This window comes from Pediculus humanus, genomic scaffold (assembly GCF_000006295.1).
Source record: "Pediculus humanus corporis 1103172107413 genomic scaffold, whole genome shotgun sequence".
Taxonomy (NCBI): domain Eukaryota; kingdom Metazoa; phylum Arthropoda; class Insecta; order Psocodea; family Pediculidae; genus Pediculus; species Pediculus humanus.
Genome location: NW_002987038.1, coordinates 125,387 through 143,820, shown reverse-complemented (window position 1 = coordinate 143,820; position 18,434 = coordinate 125,387). Strand labels below are relative to the sequence as shown.

Here is an 18,434-nt window from a genome sequence, read left to right as displayed (position 1 = left end):
ATAAATTTTCAATTTTTTTTTAAAAATCAACTCGCGTTTGTTCATGTTGTTTTTATTATTATTATTATTATTATCACCATATTATTATTATTATCGATAATACCATCATTTTCGAAACCACATAAATTATTATTAATTTTCGTTTAAACGAAATTAATTCACAAATTAATAATTATATAACATTATTACAATCAAATATCAAACGACAACAAATTGTTTTTTATTATTTAACCAAATTTAAATTTCTTATGTATATATATATATATATATATATATAAATATGCGTGTTCAAAAAATAGTTTATTTATTTATTTATCTATTAATTTATATATATATGTGTGTGTGTGTGTTAGTTTTTTCCTCCAGTTTTTAATTTTTTTTTTTTCTCTCCCTCCAGTTTTTCTTTCATAAAAAATATAAAAAAAACTGGAATTTTTCAAAACGACGTTGGTAAATTTAACATTATTAAAATTAAATTAATAAATAAATAATTTTCATTATTCAGTATTATTATTATTATTAATTATTAATATAATAGCGAAGATGGAAATACATAGAAAAAAAAAAGAAAATTTGATAGAAATTCATCCATCATCCGTTTGTTGTAATACAGAATTGGATTTTTTTTTTTAAATCATAGCATTTTAAACGTTAAAAGTAATGATGATAATAATAATAATAATATATCACATTTTCAAAACTTATATTATTATTATTATTATTATTATTGTATTTTTATGTTTACTAAAAATACTTTAAACTTAGCAAAAAGGAATGCATTACTTTTGATGTTGTTGACGTTGTTGTTGTTGTTGTAAATATTATTATTATTATTGCACATAACATTTCCACGCAAATATCCCCATACTTCACTATTTATTTCTATTATTATTATTATTATTATTATTATTATTATTATTATTCCCGCATTTAAGTAATCATCGTAAATTAAAATTGCACATTTTTCAATACAAATTGCATATATATATACATACATATAATAACATGTACGTGTTATCATCAATTAATTTAATGCTCTGTTTGATTTGTTTTTAACATAAATAAAAAATATGCACGTGTATATATACGTGTATACTAACGTATAAACGTGACGAGCGAAAAAAAGGAAAAAAAAAGAACACAACATATTAAAGCACACAAAACAACGAACAAAACTAAACATACAAAAAAAGAACAAAACAAATTTGATTAAATCGCGTTTATAAATGATAAAGCAATAGTAATAATAATAATAATAATAATAATAATAATAATTGATACATAAATAAATAAGATAGGTAATAAACTCAAAATTCAAATCGTATTTCTTTTTTTTTTATTCGCACGCGTGCACGTGTGTATGCACCCGTAAAAAAAAAAATCAAGACATATTAAATGAAACACGTGATTATCTTTCTCTCTCACTCTTTTCCTTAAAAAAGGTAATGGAAATTGTATTTGAAAAAAAAAAAAATAATAATAATAATAAAATAGACAAAATACCCGGCCCGTTATTAGTTAATTTCAAAAGAATTTTTCTTTTTCTTTAATATTATCATTATTATTACAGATTCCTTTGAAATTTTTAATTTTTTTTTTTCCTTTTAATGACGTAATCAACAAAACAATTTTCATTCATTCGAACGAACGAATTTGACTACATATAAAACAATTCTTACTAATTTCACTTCCTTTTTCTTTTTTTTTTTTTTACATTTCATTTGTTATTAACAATACGATATTAATAATAATAAATAAATAAGTAATTTATTATTATAATGATGTTGGAACGATACGAAAAAAAAAATACTAAATATCGTATTTTATTATTATTATTATTATTATTACAACTCAACTACTATTTGTAGGCGGTTTAAATTTTTCTTTCTTTTCATTTTCACATTATTATTATTATTATTATTATTATTAATTGTTATTACATTAATTTTATTATAAATAAAAATTTATTTATTTATTTTTTACACAAATTTTTATTATTATTATTATTATTTTTTTTTAATATATATATAAATATATTAAAAACTCTAAGACTTTGATAATAAATCAGGTACATTTTTTTTTTTTTTTTTCATTTTACACATTATTATTATTATTATTATTATTAATAATAAATTTATTCTTAGATGTAAACTTACTCACTATACTATCATTACAGACGTCATTATCTATCTATCTATTATTATTATTATTATTATTTTCTCTCCTTTTTTTGTCATCGTTTATAAAATTGAAAGAAGTAAATCATCAAAATATTCTAAAAAACAACTGAACGGCAAGATTGAGCTTTTTTTTATTTATTTATTAATTTATTTATAATAATTATTATTATTATCGTTAATAATAATAATAATAAAATTGCTTTTTTTTCTATTTTTTTTATTTAAATTTACTCGTAATCTTAAATATATTTTTACTTATATATTAAACCCGCGTTTTATTTAATTAATTAATAATTTTATTTAAAAAAAAAAAAAAATTTTTTTTTCTTTCTCTCTCTCTTTCTCTCTCTCTCTCTTCGCTTTTTCGATAAATCTCAATTTGAAATTTAATATTTTCACACGTACGATTAATAATAATAGAAAATTATTATTAATAATAATAATAATAATAATAATAATAATAATAATTGTTATTTTTGAGCATTTACATCGTTTCCGGATGTTGCCGATCCCAAAAAAAAAAATTTAATAAATAATCCTCACGATCAAAATATAATTTTAGAAATGCAAAAAAAAAAAAACAGGACCATTTAAACGATAATAATAATAATAGTAGTAAAAGTTTGTTTGTTTGTTTGTTAGCAAATAATTTATGTAATTTTTTTTTAATTAATTTAATTGAAATAAACAAAATTTGTGCCAGCTTAATATAAATAAATAAATCATAGCAGTTAACTTTTCGTTTTTCATTAATAACGTCATCATGAAAAAAAAAAAACTAAATGAGTATTGCATTATATTTTTTTAATTGTAAAATAATAATAATAATAATAATAATAATAATAATAATAATTGATAAGTGCGCTTTTGAAAATTACAATAAGTAAAAAGAAAAAAAAAAAAAATTATCCTTTTCCCCGCGCTGTTGTTTTTTTTTATTTTCTTTTCTTACTTTTTTCCTTTTTTTTTCCGTTTTTGGACAGTCACGTGATGTTATAAGAGAATTTTTTCTTTTTATTATTATTATTATTATTATTGGCAAATAATAATTTCCTTTCGTATTATATTACAATTTATTTATTTATTTATTTATATATATATATATTTTTTTTTTTTGTAACATGGAATGTCTTCATTCGAGTGTAAAATTATTATTATTATTTATCTATTTTTTTCCCCCCCGTTTTATAAAATTTTTAATTTTCTTACCCACCCCCCTCTTTTCCCCCTTTTTTAATATATATATACATATATATATATATTTTTCGAGAAAAGTTTTCTAATGAAACTGAAAGTAATTATTAAGAAGTTTAATAATTAAATTATATTAATTAAAATTTAAACTTTTTTTTTTGTGTGTGTAATAATACCATTTGAAAACTCTTCTCGAATAAATATTGATTAGTTTTTAATTAATAATAATAATATTATTAATAATAATAATAATAAAAAGAAAAAAAAAACAAAATGAAAACAAAAGGAAAACTAGACGAACAAAAAAGAAAAGAAAAGAAAAATCCGTAATGAATGAATGACATTATGCCAGAATTTCAAATTAATTAATTAAATAATAATAATAATAATGAAAATATACGATAAGTAAATAAATAAGTAAATAAGTAATAATAATAATAATAATAATAATAATAATAAAACCACTACTCTTCATTGCACAAAACATAAAAAAAAAAAATCAATTTGATTAAACAAATACAAAAATCCATTGCAAAAATATACTATAAATAATAATAATATTATTATGCAGATAATCAACGGAATTTGATTCCGGCATAAATTTTATCATTATCATCATCATCATCATCATCATTGTGATTACATTTACGTTATTTATTTATTTATTTTTAAATAAAAATTTTGTCGGGTTTTCATCGCCATTTTCGTTTCCCTTTTTTTCCAAATATTTATCGGCGTGTCCGACAAAAATTTAACGATAATAACGATAATGATAATGACAATAACATAATAGTAATTTTAATAATAATAATTATCATTATAATATAACATAATTAATTAAAAATATAATAATAATAAGGGCAAGAAAAAGTTGACTAGGGGTTTAATAGCATCATCTAAACTGAACATCGAAAATCGAAATAAGTACAACAAATAAATATATATATATATATATATATGTATTAAACTTACTAAATCTAATAAATTTCTTTTTTTTTTTTTTTTTTACTTTTTTAATTTTTCTTACTTTTTTTTTGTTTCTTTCATTTATTTATTTATAAATCTTAATTTTTTTTTTAATAATAATAATAATAATAGCAATAATAATATTAATAATAATAACAACGAACGTCATTACTATTCTCATTCTTCTTTTCCTTCTTTTTCTTTTTATTATTATTACTAATATTATTATTATAATTTTTTTTATTTAAAAAAAATCAATTTAAATCGTACATAAATAAATCATCGGTAAATAATCATAATAATAATAATAATAGTTTATTTTGACTAGCCGTTAAAAATAAATAATAATTATAAATTTTGGTCAACTAGTCCGATATTAAAATAAGAAAGAAAAAAAAATGGCGGCGGCGGCGGCGGTAGAATCAGTGTGGAAAAAGAAAACAATTTTTTTTTTTTTTTAGCGTCATTTGTCGTCTTTGCATTCGATCTATCGATCGATAAATCGATTATTTATTCAATTATTTATTTATTTTTCGTTAGATTGAAATAAAAACTAATCTCGTAAATGTCAACAACGCGAATAACGAAAAAATTGTAATTTCGCGTTTAAATAAATAACGAATTTTTCTTTTTTTTTTTTCTTTTTCATTTCGATTGAATTTTTAAAAAATTTAAACTTTTTCCACACACGATTCTGCCAACTTAACAAAAAATAAGAAAAAAAAAAACAAATTGCTGATAAATAATTCAATATTTGAAAAAAATAAGTAAGAATACAAAAAAAAAAAAAAGAAAATTTTTGCTTGTTGAAAATGAAAAGAAGGAAAAATGAAAAGAAAACTTAACGTGTTTTTCGTTGTGTTGTTTTCTTTATGTTTTTCTAAACTCAAAAAAACGAAAAAGAAAATTGGAAAAACAAAAAAAAAAAAAAAAACGAATGAAAACAAAATTGGAAAAATTAAATAAAAAACGAATCTTCAAGTTGACCATTATCACCATTATTTTGTTTTCATTATTATTATCATTATCATTATTATTATTATAATAATAAATTGTTTTTTTATTTATTTATTTATTTTTTTTTATTTGACTAGAATCAATTAAGGTATGCAAAAAAAAAAAAAAAAGTATCGGTAAAAGAGACGTCTTGTTATACATCTCGTTCGGTTCGGATTTAATGGTGGGGGCAGGTGGGGGGCGGGGGTAATAAATGTAAGAAAATCGACAGTATCGCACAGCATCATGTAAATAATTTAAGAAAAGAAAAGAACGGAATTTAAGAAAAAGAAAAGAATACAACCTTTGGAAAAGATTTTTCATTATGACGTGTGAAACTCTTCTGAACATTTTTTTTGCACGTTTGAACATTGTAAAAAAAAAAAATTTGAGAAAATATTTAGATGACTATGTCATTAAATATCGTACGAGTTTTATAAAAAGGAAAGAAAAATTTCCCATTTTGAGAAAAATTGGGATCGATGGGAATAGGAAAAAGGATCGGCGGCGGTGCAGGTAAAAAAAAAATTTTTTAACATTTAAAAATAACGAGAAAAACAAGAAAAAAAAAATGGTCGATCCATCCGTTCATTTAATGTTTAACATATGGAAAATCAATTCGAAAAAGAAAAAAAAAAGAAAAAATAAACCAAGATGGCGGTGGTGGTGGTGAATGTCAAACGGAATGAAAAGTTACACAAACAGAGAGGCTATGATCACTATGAACTCCATCCAAAATGGCTGCTGGGTTATTTGAAAAAAAAAAAAAAAATTAACCGAATAATTGATTTTTTACGAGACAAAAAAATGAATTTCAAATATATACAATTTAAAATTAAAGCTTTTCAACCGAATATTAATAATAATAATAATAATGTCAACGGTTTGTCTTTTTTTTTTTTTTTCTCCGTACTAAAAGAAAATTTTTTTTGTTTTCTAAAAATCCGTTATTAAAATCATCTAAATAATTTCATTTAAATTAATTTTTTTTTTTTTTTACAGACAAATTATTAAAAATTTCCCAACAGCTGGAAATGACGAATCTACTACTCTACTAACTCCTCGTTATTCGGTTATTATTTATTCCAATTCCTTCTTCTTTCTTGACTTTCCTTGTGTCCTTAATTTTCATTTTTTTCATGTTGGCGACTTGACGTTGACGACGACGACGACGACGACGACGACGGTAGACGATGTTTGTTTTCGATCGCAGAGAATAATTATTGGAGGAAGACGATACTTTTTAACTCAGCGACATCATTCTATGATCCCCACCAAAAAAAAATTAAAAAAAATTTTCTTCTTCTTTTTCTTCTTCAAATCACTATTTACACCTTTTTTTTTAAAAAAAATTGATCTGTTCATCAAATAATTTTAATAATAACTTATAAACTGAACAAAATGTTATCCAGATTGAGACAATTGCTCCTGGATTTGGTTAAGTCAATCGAGATCGAAAACGGCGTTGCCGGAATGGTAGCGAGCCCAGCGTGAACGTTTGGGCTAACGCCGGCTTGGAATTATGCAGTTTTCGTTTTGTTTGTTTTAAAAGAAACCTGAAGAACGCGATTGCCTAACGTGTAACCGTTAAGAGACTGTATTGCAACCACGGCTTCGTCGTAATTCGTCATCGTGACGAATCCGAAACCTTTACATTTATTCGTTTGAAGATCCCGAATGACTTTAACACTCTGAACAGCTCCAAACGGTCCGAATAGTTGCCATAAAACGTTTTCTTCCGTTTCCGGTGCGAGATTGTAAACGAATATACACCACCCGGAGCCGTTCATTGCATTACCCGGTAACATTGAGTTGGCCAGTAAATCACCCGCAAGCGGAGAATACCTGAAAAAAAATTATACAATTTTTCGGTTGTTTTTTTTTTTTTTTTTTTTTTTTGCTCGTTCATTTTGTGTGACAAAAATTTTAATTTTTTTAATTACCGGAATCTGCCGGTGGGATGGTGGATTGGACCGGCGAATCGTCGCGCTGCCTGTGGTGCCAAATATGCTGCCAGTGGTGGTATTGCTTTGTTGTTGTTGCTCGGATTGTTTGCGAATTTGACCGTGATCGGATCCGTTGAATTTTTCGGAATTGAACCGTTCAACTCGGATATGGCTCTCTCAGCTTCCATTCTTTGATCGAACCGGATGAATCCTACACCTTTGGAAAGACCTATTCAAAATAATCAGGATCTTGTGAAAGATGCCCCCGCGCGGACCCAGGGTTTTTAATCAAATATTTCATTATCCCCACCGAACCACCATAACTACTCATTTGATGAAAATTATCACGTTAAAAACATCTTAACCAATACCTTTGGCACAAATTCCCCTAAAAAAAAAATTTTTTTCTATTTTTTCTATTTTTCTTTTCTCTCTCTCTGTAAAATTTTTATCAGACCGTCGCATTTTTCATTAACTTCCGGTTTCATCGAATTCATCGCATCTTTATCCACCTAACCTCGAATGTATGAAATCGATCCCTGACATTAACGATCGGATTTGAGGGCATGTAAAAATGTACTTAAAAATAAAATTTATATAAAACACACAAATATATATATACATAAATATTTAAATATACACATACACACACACATATATATGTAAATATATATGTGTGCGTATGTGTACATAATAAAAATAATAATAATAATAACGATAATCTCTATTATTAATTTTAGTTAATGCGTCTTTTTTCATTCTTGTTATATTCTTATAAAAGCTGATTGGCGTGTGAAAATCATTTTAATTACATAATTTTTTGATTACAAAAAAGAAAATAAAGCCAAAGAGCATGGTTAATAAATTATTATGGCACTCACACGCACACACACACACACACATATAATTCGCATTATATTATGTATATGTGTGTGCATGAGTTAATTTTCATTAATGGTGAGTTGATTGCAACTTTTTCTATTTAAATTTTAACTTTTAAGTCTTTTCTATTCATTTACATAACAATATTTTATTTTATTTAAAAAAAAAAAAAAAAAAATGCTGAAAATTGTTCGCATTTAAAAATAATTACACGTTATTAACGAAAACTTGAACGAATTTATAAACAAATTTTACTAAATTTTCACTGAGTACTGATAATGATACTCATGTATGGTACTCATCATAGGGCAAAAGGAAAACTTTTCAGCATTTTTTTTTTCAAATTTATTTATAAATATATCATTTTAATAGTATTGTATAGAAAAAAAAAATAATTTTTTTTTAATTTTTCCACTCACACAATATAAAAAACAAAAAAAAAAAAAAGAAAATATAAATCTACTAATCAGAAATAAATAAATAATAATAATAAAAATAAATTAAAAGCAAAAAAAAAAATCTTTTTGTTTTTTGTTTACAAAGTAAAATAATAATAATAATATTCTGGGTTTAATTGTCGGGTTTCGAATTTTTTTTGGACAAATAAATTTAAAAAATAAATTATAATTTAATTATCGTAATTTAAAATCGTCATATTCTTTTTAAAAAAAATGGCAAAATTATAGCCCGAAAAAAACAAATAATAATAATAAAAATAAAGGAAATTAATTTAAAATAAAAAATCAACTCACAAATAAAATAAAAAACGCATCAACTAAAATCAGTCTGATAATGATAATGATAATGGTAATAATAATAATAATAACAGTGTAAAAAATAAAAAAATAAAAAAAAATATTAAAAAAAAAAAAATTTACTACTGTTGTGAAATAAAAAAATAATAATAATAAATAAAAATAAAAATTATTAACCGATAATTCAAAAAAAAAATAAATAAATAAAATAAAATAAAAAATAAATAAATAAATGAAAATAAGTAAATAAATAAAAATAAAATGAAATGAAAATAAAATGAAATGAAAATAAAATGAAAATAAATAAATAAAAAATTGAAATTAAAAAAATTAAATTAAATTAAATTAAATAAAAAAAATTTAAAGTCATCCATACCTATAACATCCATACCTGTGATGTTATCGCATAGAATACGGGATGTTATTATTCTTCCATACGGGCTGAACAAACTTTCCAAATCTTGTTGGGTCATGTTTTTCGGAAGTCCGCTTACGTATAAATTGGCTCCCTTGATGGATTCGCTGCTGGGTCTGGCGAACGACACCTGAAAAACAACAAAAACAACAACAATCAAATTAATAATAATAATAATAATAATAATAAAGAGAGTGAAACAAAGAAAAATAGGTTCGCTTACTTTGATCGTTTTATTTTGCAATCGAAGGCCGTTAAGAGTGTTTATGGCTTTTTCAGCATCTTCTGGTCTCTGATAGTTAACAAACCCGTAACCAAGACTCTGACCTAAAAAACAAAAAAAAGGGAAAAGAGGTTAAAAAAAAATTTTTTTTTCGATCCACGTATCATTGTCACAATTTTAATTCTCTAACAAACAAAATATCGGAAAATTTTTTTTTTGTTTTTTTTTTTTTTTTTTTTACTAACCACGCGTTTTACTGACCTAAATAAAATAATAATAAAAAAAATTAAAACTCGGGGATCCCCCTTTACGAAAATTATTAATTTTCAATTTTTTTAATTTTCCCCGATCCATGCAACAAATTTTTTGCGGTAAAGTAAGAGTTTTAAAAAAAATTTCAAACGAATAAAATTCTATTTATCCTCCCCCTCTCCCGCCCACCTCCCCCCATTTCGATACGAAAGAATAGAAGAAAAGTCAGACCGGCCTTATTTTTTTTTTCCAAACCATTTTCCTTACTTAAAAAGTTTTTAAAAATTTATTAAAATTTATGAAAAGTGATGAGAATAAATCGGTCATTTCGCTGTCGGCTCCTGCTGCTCCTTCTTCTGCTTCTACGTCCTACACTAATATCAATCGAATTGACTTTTGAGGGTCCCAAATTTTTAATTAAAAAAAAAAAAAAAAAAAAAAAAAACAATGGAAAACAAAAATGGAGTATTAGCCTCATAACAAAAAAAAAAAAAAAAAGACATGAGAGATTGTTTAAAATTTTTGTTTTTTTGTTTTTTTTTGTTTTTTTATATAAATTAATGACGGATGAGGATGTTTTACAAAGAGAGAAAAAAAAAATGAATTACTGTAGGAGTTCGTTTGTAATTTATAAACAAATTTTGAAATGAGTCCAATGTTTTAAAAAAAAAAAAAAAAACAAAAAATTAAATTGGCGATTTCATAAATAAAAAATTTAAAATTTTAAAATGAAAAATCAATTTTTTTTTTCGCTCTTCTCCTTTCTAAAAAAATTCAAAAAAAGAAATATCACGTTCCCTTACCTGTCACTTTATCCCTGATTAATTTACAACTTTCGACTTCCCCAATTGATGAAAATAATGAACGAATCTCCTCCTGCGTCATCGTCTGCGGGAGATAGTTGACAATAAGATTCGTTTTACTCTCCTCTGGAGCCGTCGTCTGAGATGATGAATTGTGTGAGTTGGTCGACGACGAAGAATTGGTATGGAGTGCTCCATTTTGTTGTGGTACGCTGTCCATTCCATTTTGCATCATTTTTACAAATCTAAAAAATAATCAAAAATTTCCAACATTCAAAAAAATAATGTGTGAGATTGAAATTCAAACGCACTCACGCGAAATATCGTTTTTTTTTTGAGGGAGACACACGCATAAAAAAGGAGGACGATTGTTTAAATAATTAATCACCCTCCATTTTTCTTTTTTTCCTATTTTATGTTTTCCATTTCCTGTTTTTCCGATTTTTTTTTTTCTCCAAGTTTCAGTTCGTACCCATTCATTATTATAATAATAGCAAAATATATTTTTTATAATTTTTTTTTTTGCGATTTTATCGCTCTGCACGTGGTAGAATCGATTCCTCAATTTAAAAAAAAAAAAAAAAATTAAAATTTTGCGGGGGTGAAAGCATACCAATGGCGAAGATAATAAGTGATAGAGAACATAGAGAACGACGACGACGACGACTAGAATGAAAGGGTAGAATATTTGAAGGGAATTCAACTTGCTCTGGGGTTTCGAAAAAAAAAAGCGGATTAAATGCGGGGTGGAGCTTCCCTTATAATAATCAATGAAGCAACGGCTCGATACTTGCGTAAGTGTACGTATATTATTTGCACTTTGGAGCTCTTTTTTCTTTTTCTTTTTCTTTTTATTACTTTTGTGCAAAAAGATTTGACTTTTCTTTTCTTTTCGAATAAGAATAAAATGAAAAATAATTTAAAAACTTGAATGAATTATTAAAATATTTATAATTTTGAGCTTTTAAAAGCTCAAAAAAAAAAAACTTTTTGTTAATTAGCACACGATTTTTCGCTATCATCGCTTCGGAAAGCAACATTCATTGTTTTTCTTTTTGTTTGTTTTCAATGCAATTTTAAAATGATTTTTATAACGTAGACGGTCGATTTTCAATGATAAAAATTTACAAAAAATAAAAGAAAACCAGAAACCTTTGATGAAAATTATTATTATTATTTTCGACTTTCGACTTAAAAAACAAAACAAATTTTTTTTTTTTTTTTCGATGTCGATAATTTATCAAAAGTGTGTAAACGCATGCCACGCATCAATCCACGAAAGCGAATGTCGACGATATATACCAATAGACATAAAAGTTAAAAAGCTCAATTATAGATGCTTTTTTTTACATTTAAAAAGCTGCACGTGCCCTAGAAATTGTCAAATATCGACCCTTAGATACCACCGGATACAAGCAAGTCGTCATGGTAACTCCACGTCAGGACTTTTTTTTTTTTTTTTTTTTTCTACCACTGTTAAGAGCATAAAATCGATTCATCAGTGTCAGAAATAGACGGCATTTGTAAAGCGACATATTTATTTTTTAGAACTGAGCAAATTTATGCGCACACCTCTAACGAAAAAAAAAAAAAAATTCTTCTCTCGGCGAAAAAATTTAATTTAAGAAAATTTAAAATCCCTCTCCACCCCCCCAAAAAAAAAAACGTTTCCTTTCCCTTACTCCATCTTGCATACTCCCCCATTGACTCACATTCGGACAACATTTAATTTCATATTACTTTATGTTATGACGTAGCAATGAAAAGATGAGAGAGAGAGAGAGAGAGAGAGAGAGAGAGAATTAAACAATAGCATTCATGAAAAAAATGAAAACATAAAAATTTCATTTAGAACATCGTTAATAATAAAAAAACAGAGGGACATGTGTAAAAAAAAACAAAAAAATATGCGCACAAGTCAGGTGGTGACTCACTACGAAAACTTTACAGTTTTTTTTTTTTTTTGTACAGGAAAAAATAGGGTTGAATTTAAAATGAGAAACGAATGGGGGGGTGGAAATAAAGATATTAATCTTGTTTTTTAACCCTTTTGCAAATGGAATCCCTAGAGAAAAAGTCATTGCATATCTGCACAAAAAACCTCTCTCCATGTAAAAAATTCACCGGCACGTGTGTCGCCGCGCTTACGAACCTTAACTTCCTATATCAACCCAGCGGTCAAAACCTTCTCTCCTTTTTTTTCTCCTAACTTTTGGTTTCGAATCGTTGCTGATAACATCGCACGCTTTTGATAAGTCATTTTTTTTTTTTTTGTTACATGCATGAAACATTTGTAAAATCTCCCGGTTTCCTTTTGATCCCTTCTGTACATTTTCCATACTCATTTCCAAACTGTAAAATTTCATTTAAAAAAAACGAATCGAAAGAAGGTTCAAATCACGTTCGTTACATTTCCTTTAATAACTCGTTAATGGGTAAGTGGAGTAAAATGAGTATTTATTCACTCTTTAAATTTCTATCATTTTTCCCTTTTTTTTGTTTTTTGTGGGGGACTCGGGGGAATCGAGAATCTACAACAGTGCGAAAACAAAACAAAAAAAAAAATCTAAATTCCAACCATTTATTACTGATATTTGCACATTTTATGTCTCAAAGATCATTGACCATCACCGAGAACTAAAATAAAATTTCATTTCCTTTTATGCCTAATGCGATGATATCCTTTTAAATGAATGAAAAAAAAAAAAAATAAAGAATCGAATGGGCAAAATGAATCAGCCCATAAAAAATCATTTCATTCCCTTCACCAAATGACTTTTTTTTTTTTTTTTTTTTTTTTATTATTATTTATAAACAATTAAGTAAAAAGAAAAAAGGAAAAGGAAGAAAATTATTTTGTTTTTGTTTGTGATAGAAATGGTTCCCCGTTGTCAATGACATTTTATCGATTAACAATTGTTGTTGTTAATATGCTGTCGACAGACAATTTAATTTAATTAAAAAAAAGACCTTACAACATCGGTATAATTTTTTTTTTTTTTTTTTTGACAGAAAAATAAAGTTTCATATTCCCACAGTTTATCATTCATTTATTTTCTTTTGCTGTACTCAATGGTACCCTCCCCTTACCGCCCCCCCCGAAAAAGATTTTCATAACTCAAACATTTAAAACATTGAATAGATAGAGTACGTAAGTACGTCTCTCTCCCTCTCTCTCTTTCTCTCTCTGGTTTTCTGTTACAAAATCAAAAACTTTTGAAAAAAATTTTAAAATCTAGAAATTTTTTAAAAATCTAAATTAGTCTGCTGTGTGTATAAAAAAAAAAAAAAAAAAAAAAAAAACCGTTAGGGAGAAAAAAATTTAAAAATAGTTTTTTTTAACTACTTCACATCTTTTTTTCTCTCATTTAAACTTAAATATTTATTTTTACATGCCTAAAGTTTTTTTTTTTTTTTTTAAAGGGATGAAAAAGTTTATTTTGGTTCAAACAAAACAAAACAAACTCGATACAAAACAAAACAAAAACTTATTCGAAAAAAAAAAAAATCTCAAAAATTTTTATGTAAGAAATTCCTTCGTCGTACCTCGTTCGAGGTTTTTAAATTTCGTCACATCCGGTTTCGTATCGAAAACCTCGTTACCAGGTTCTACGTTTACTACATTTTCTCTCTCTCTCTCTCTCTTTTTAAATAATTATTTAAAATATTAATAATAAATTTTCTAATAAAAATTTTACGCATTTAACATTGCGCATACGATAACTAAAAATAATCAACCACTCTCTCTCTTTTTTTTCCTTTTTTTTTTTTTTTCCTTTTAGTAAAATAAACCATTGTCCATTGAGGCTGAATAACTAATTACTTAAACGTACGATGTGAGGGTTTTTTAACCGACAAAATCCTTTTTTTTCCCTTTTTAACTAAAATCAATAATTACAAAAAAGCAGCGACTTTTTTTTTTAATGAGTCATTTTTTTCAACCCCCCCATTAAATAATTTTTTACATGTAATGCAAACAAACACACACACACACACAACATTAATGATGATGATTCAATCAATCATTAACGGGGTGAGTGAATGAATGAATGAATGTTTGTGCGGTTTTCGATTGCAATTATCCACCAATCGAATTTAAAAAAAAGTTGGTAGAAAATGGCTGACTACCCTATGGAAAAAAAATATCACAAAAATAAAAATTTTTTTTAAAAATATCTATATATAGAAAAATACACAGTCAAAGAAGGGATAAATGAAAATACACACACACACACACTTATATATATAATTTTTTTTTTTTCTGGGCACAAAAAATCAATATTTATGTGGGATCTCGTCGTCGTAGGGGGACGGAAGGGGGTGTGTGTGTGTGTGTGTGCAGAGGATTTTCCTTTCCCTTTATTGCCATTTTAGGCCCTTAGACACTGGCGCCCTCCTATGCAAAAATCCGCCTATTATTAAACAAAAATCCCTTAAATACTCTCGCATACAATAATAGTAATAATACTAATAATAATGAGAAAAAATAACAACAACAACAACAGCCATTTATAATTTTCATTTAAAAATATAACTAAAATTATTATTATTATTATTATTTTAATAACACTTAATAAAAAAACAATGCGTACCCATTAACATAATTTGAATACTGAAGATTTCCTTGTATAACGACAGCCATTGTCCATATCCACTAATTTTTTTTTTTTTTTTTTTTCTACTATTATCATTTATTTATTTTTTTAATTTGTTATGTATTCATAAGTGGTTCAAATAAAATAATAATAATAATAATAACCAAAAAAACAAAAAAATCAAAAAAAATAAAATAAAATCATAAAAACGAGAAAAAGAATGAAAGTAAGAAGAAAAAAGAATTTTTTTTTTTTTTTTTTTTTTTTTATCAAAGGAACAAAAAAAACCGAATGAAACAAAGGAAATTCCTTTGTTGTCGAATTGATTTACAAAAAGGAAAAAGCGTCATTATTTTAGCGCCCCCTCCCTTTCCCGTAAAAAAAAAAAAAAGGCATAAGAGCATTTTATATTACGTTTGAAATAAACTGACCGGAAAAGGAATGAAGAAAAAAATAACGGTTTTTTTAAAAAAATTAAATTCTTATTTTTTTTTTTATATTTAATTAATTAATGATGCGCTTCCTGAACACGACTCGATTCGAATAAAAGAACAAATTAAAATTTTTCGTCTGCTACGAATTGAGAGCAGGTGAGAGCGTCAGTTATATTTATTAAAATTTTAATATTATTTCCTAGATTTTGTTAAATTTCAAATTAACGAAAAAAATTTTTTGATTTCTATAAGAATGACTCCATCTTTTTTTTTTTTCTTTTTTGGTGGCGGTTTGAATGTGACAAATAAAAAAAATAATTTAAAGAAAAAATCCACATTTTCCAAGGGTATAATTTCAAGGTCATAAAAGAATTAAAATACGTTATGTAAGATTTTAGGCCGAAATAAATTTTTTCCTTATTCCTTTTCAAACGATAGAAAATCAATGTAAAATTCTCCATGATGGTTAAGAAACCGGAAAAGGAAATGTACCAGAGTAGAATAGAATCGTTTTTTTTTTTGTACGATATCGATTATAAATTTTTTTTTTAAATACAATTTTAATAGTTTTCGGGAATTGGAAAGGATTTATATGGATAAACGAATTTAACAAAAAAAATTAAAATACGGAAAGCGGGGGGGGGGAGAGAAAGAGAGAGAGAGAAACAATTCGAAAAAGAAAATTAAAAGAAATAAAATAAAATAAAAAAATAAAAACACATTACCTTAAGCTTCGAGAAGGGATTTCCAAACAAAACTAAAAAGGAAAAAAAAACTGAACGAGATATCTAAACCGATAAATTACAAAACTAAAAAAAAACAAAAAAACACTTGGACTCTACATTCAAGCACTAAATGACCGGTTGGACTGATTTTGATGGCGACGTACAGAGCGGGCCACTTGCTCGAGCTGTTGCGCAGAGCTGCGCAGGGTTTACCGAACACACCTATGACGATTTACTTGCCCCTCGGTGTTGCCAGATTTTCAACATTGTTAAAAAATTTCTTATTCATTTGCCGCGAAAATATAATGTTTGACTTATGCACTTTTAAAAAAACTTAAATATTTCCCTTCGCTTATATATATTCACTCTATGGCGAAGGGTAAATTTTAGTTACTTTATTTAACACTTGGAAGCAGCACAGTATTTAGGCAACCCTTCTATGTATTCGGTGGGTTTGAAATTTTTTTTTTCTTTTTTTTCTCTTTTTTTTTTTTTTTGCCTTCCTCTGTTTTTCTCTCTCTTTTCTATGGAATTTTCCACACGGCTTTTCTCTGTTTTCCAGATATATATATATATATATTATTGATTTTTCGCTTTTTTTAGGTGCGGTTGCGATGGAGACACTGGAATACCACTGTGATGCAATAAAATATTGCGTTGGCGTTGGCCCTGATTACTTTATCCCGTTGTAAGTTTAAATTTCCCTTAATTTATATAAAAAAAAAAAACTAAAAAAGCTAAAAGGGCAAGAAAATATTTTTAGAACTTTAATTATTATTTATTATTTTGATATAAACTTTTAAAAACTATATTGCCGTTTGTTTCGTTAACGAAATCAGTTTTAAATAAATTAATGTTGATTTATTACTTATTATTATTATTATGAAAATTTATAATTTAAACAATAGTTAGAGAACTCATTTAGAAGAAAAAACATTATTAATTTATTTATAATTATTATTTAATAACGGATATATATATCAAAAGCATAATAATAATAATAAAATCAATAAATTTAATTATGAATGAACCTTTGAGAAGAGAATTTTTTATATTCATTTTTTAAACAAAAGAGACAAGAATCCCTAATAAAAAATTATTATTATTATTATTATTATTATTATTATTATTGTATAAAAAAGTATATATTTAAGTAATAAAAATTATTGACAAAACAAAAAAGAAATGATTGTATTTTATTTGACACCAAAAATAAAAAAAAAAATTAGTTATTTGTTTTTTGTATCAATGGTATATATGTATATTTTTTTATTTTTAAAGAAAATGGAAAAAGCTAATTCGAATCGATCCCGGAGGATTTATGCTGGAGAATTCATAAATGGAAGATGGGATATTCGGGGTCGATGAACTTTCTCAATAACCCGGAGTTTAAATCATTGTCAAGAAAAAGGGAGAGAGATGAAAGAAGGGATGAAAAATAAATGGGTAAATAAGAAAAGGCAAAAAAAAAAAAAGAGAAGCTTTTATTTAGAGAATCATGTGTTTTACTGTATCGATTTCATAAAAGTTTTTCCTTTTATTTTATTTTTCAATTCAATTTTTTAAACATAAACAAAAAAAAAAATTTTGTTTTATGTTCACCATATATAATATTATTGTTATTATTATTATTATTATCATTGTTTTTATTATATTATTGTAAATTGATTTCGATACGAATTTTAACAAAATAACTTTACACTCATGTATTTTATTAAAATAACCGGTTTCTATGACTTCATTTTAGTTGTTTATTGAATTTTTTTTATTAAATGGAAAATTTCATTTCCGTTAAACGCTGGTTTTTTTTTTAAAAAATTTTCTGCCATTTTTTTTTTTTTTTTTTTTAATACAATCAAATAATAATAATTGTAATTTATATTGAAAACTATTTTTTCTCATTATTATTATTATTATTATTAAGTAGTTTTTAGATAGTTTAAATAGTTTGGAGTTAAGAAGAAAAAATTTGATTGTAATAATAAAATGGGAGACGAAGGTATAATTTATTATAAATTTAAATTTAAAAATTTTTGTACAATGTAAATATTAATTAAATATAAAAACA

At 25.1% G+C, this 18,434-nt stretch overlaps 1 protein-coding gene across 1 annotated transcript; it reads right to left on the bottom strand.

The window, feature by feature from the left end:
- Positions 1-6,856: 6,856 nt before the first annotated feature.
- Positions 6,857-10,847, bottom strand: Phum_PHUM065370 (protein elav, putative; the record flags this gene model as incomplete). The annotated part of the gene is made up of 6 exons (XM_002423475.1): positions 6,857-7,181; positions 7,280-7,511; positions 9,311-9,464; positions 9,558-9,656; positions 9,961-10,044; positions 10,620-10,847. 6 exons carry the CDS (start codon positions 10,845-10,847, stop codon positions 6,857-6,859), a joined length of 1,122 nt encoding a protein of 373 aa, XP_002423520.1.
- Positions 10,848-18,434: the final 7,587 nt, after the last annotated feature.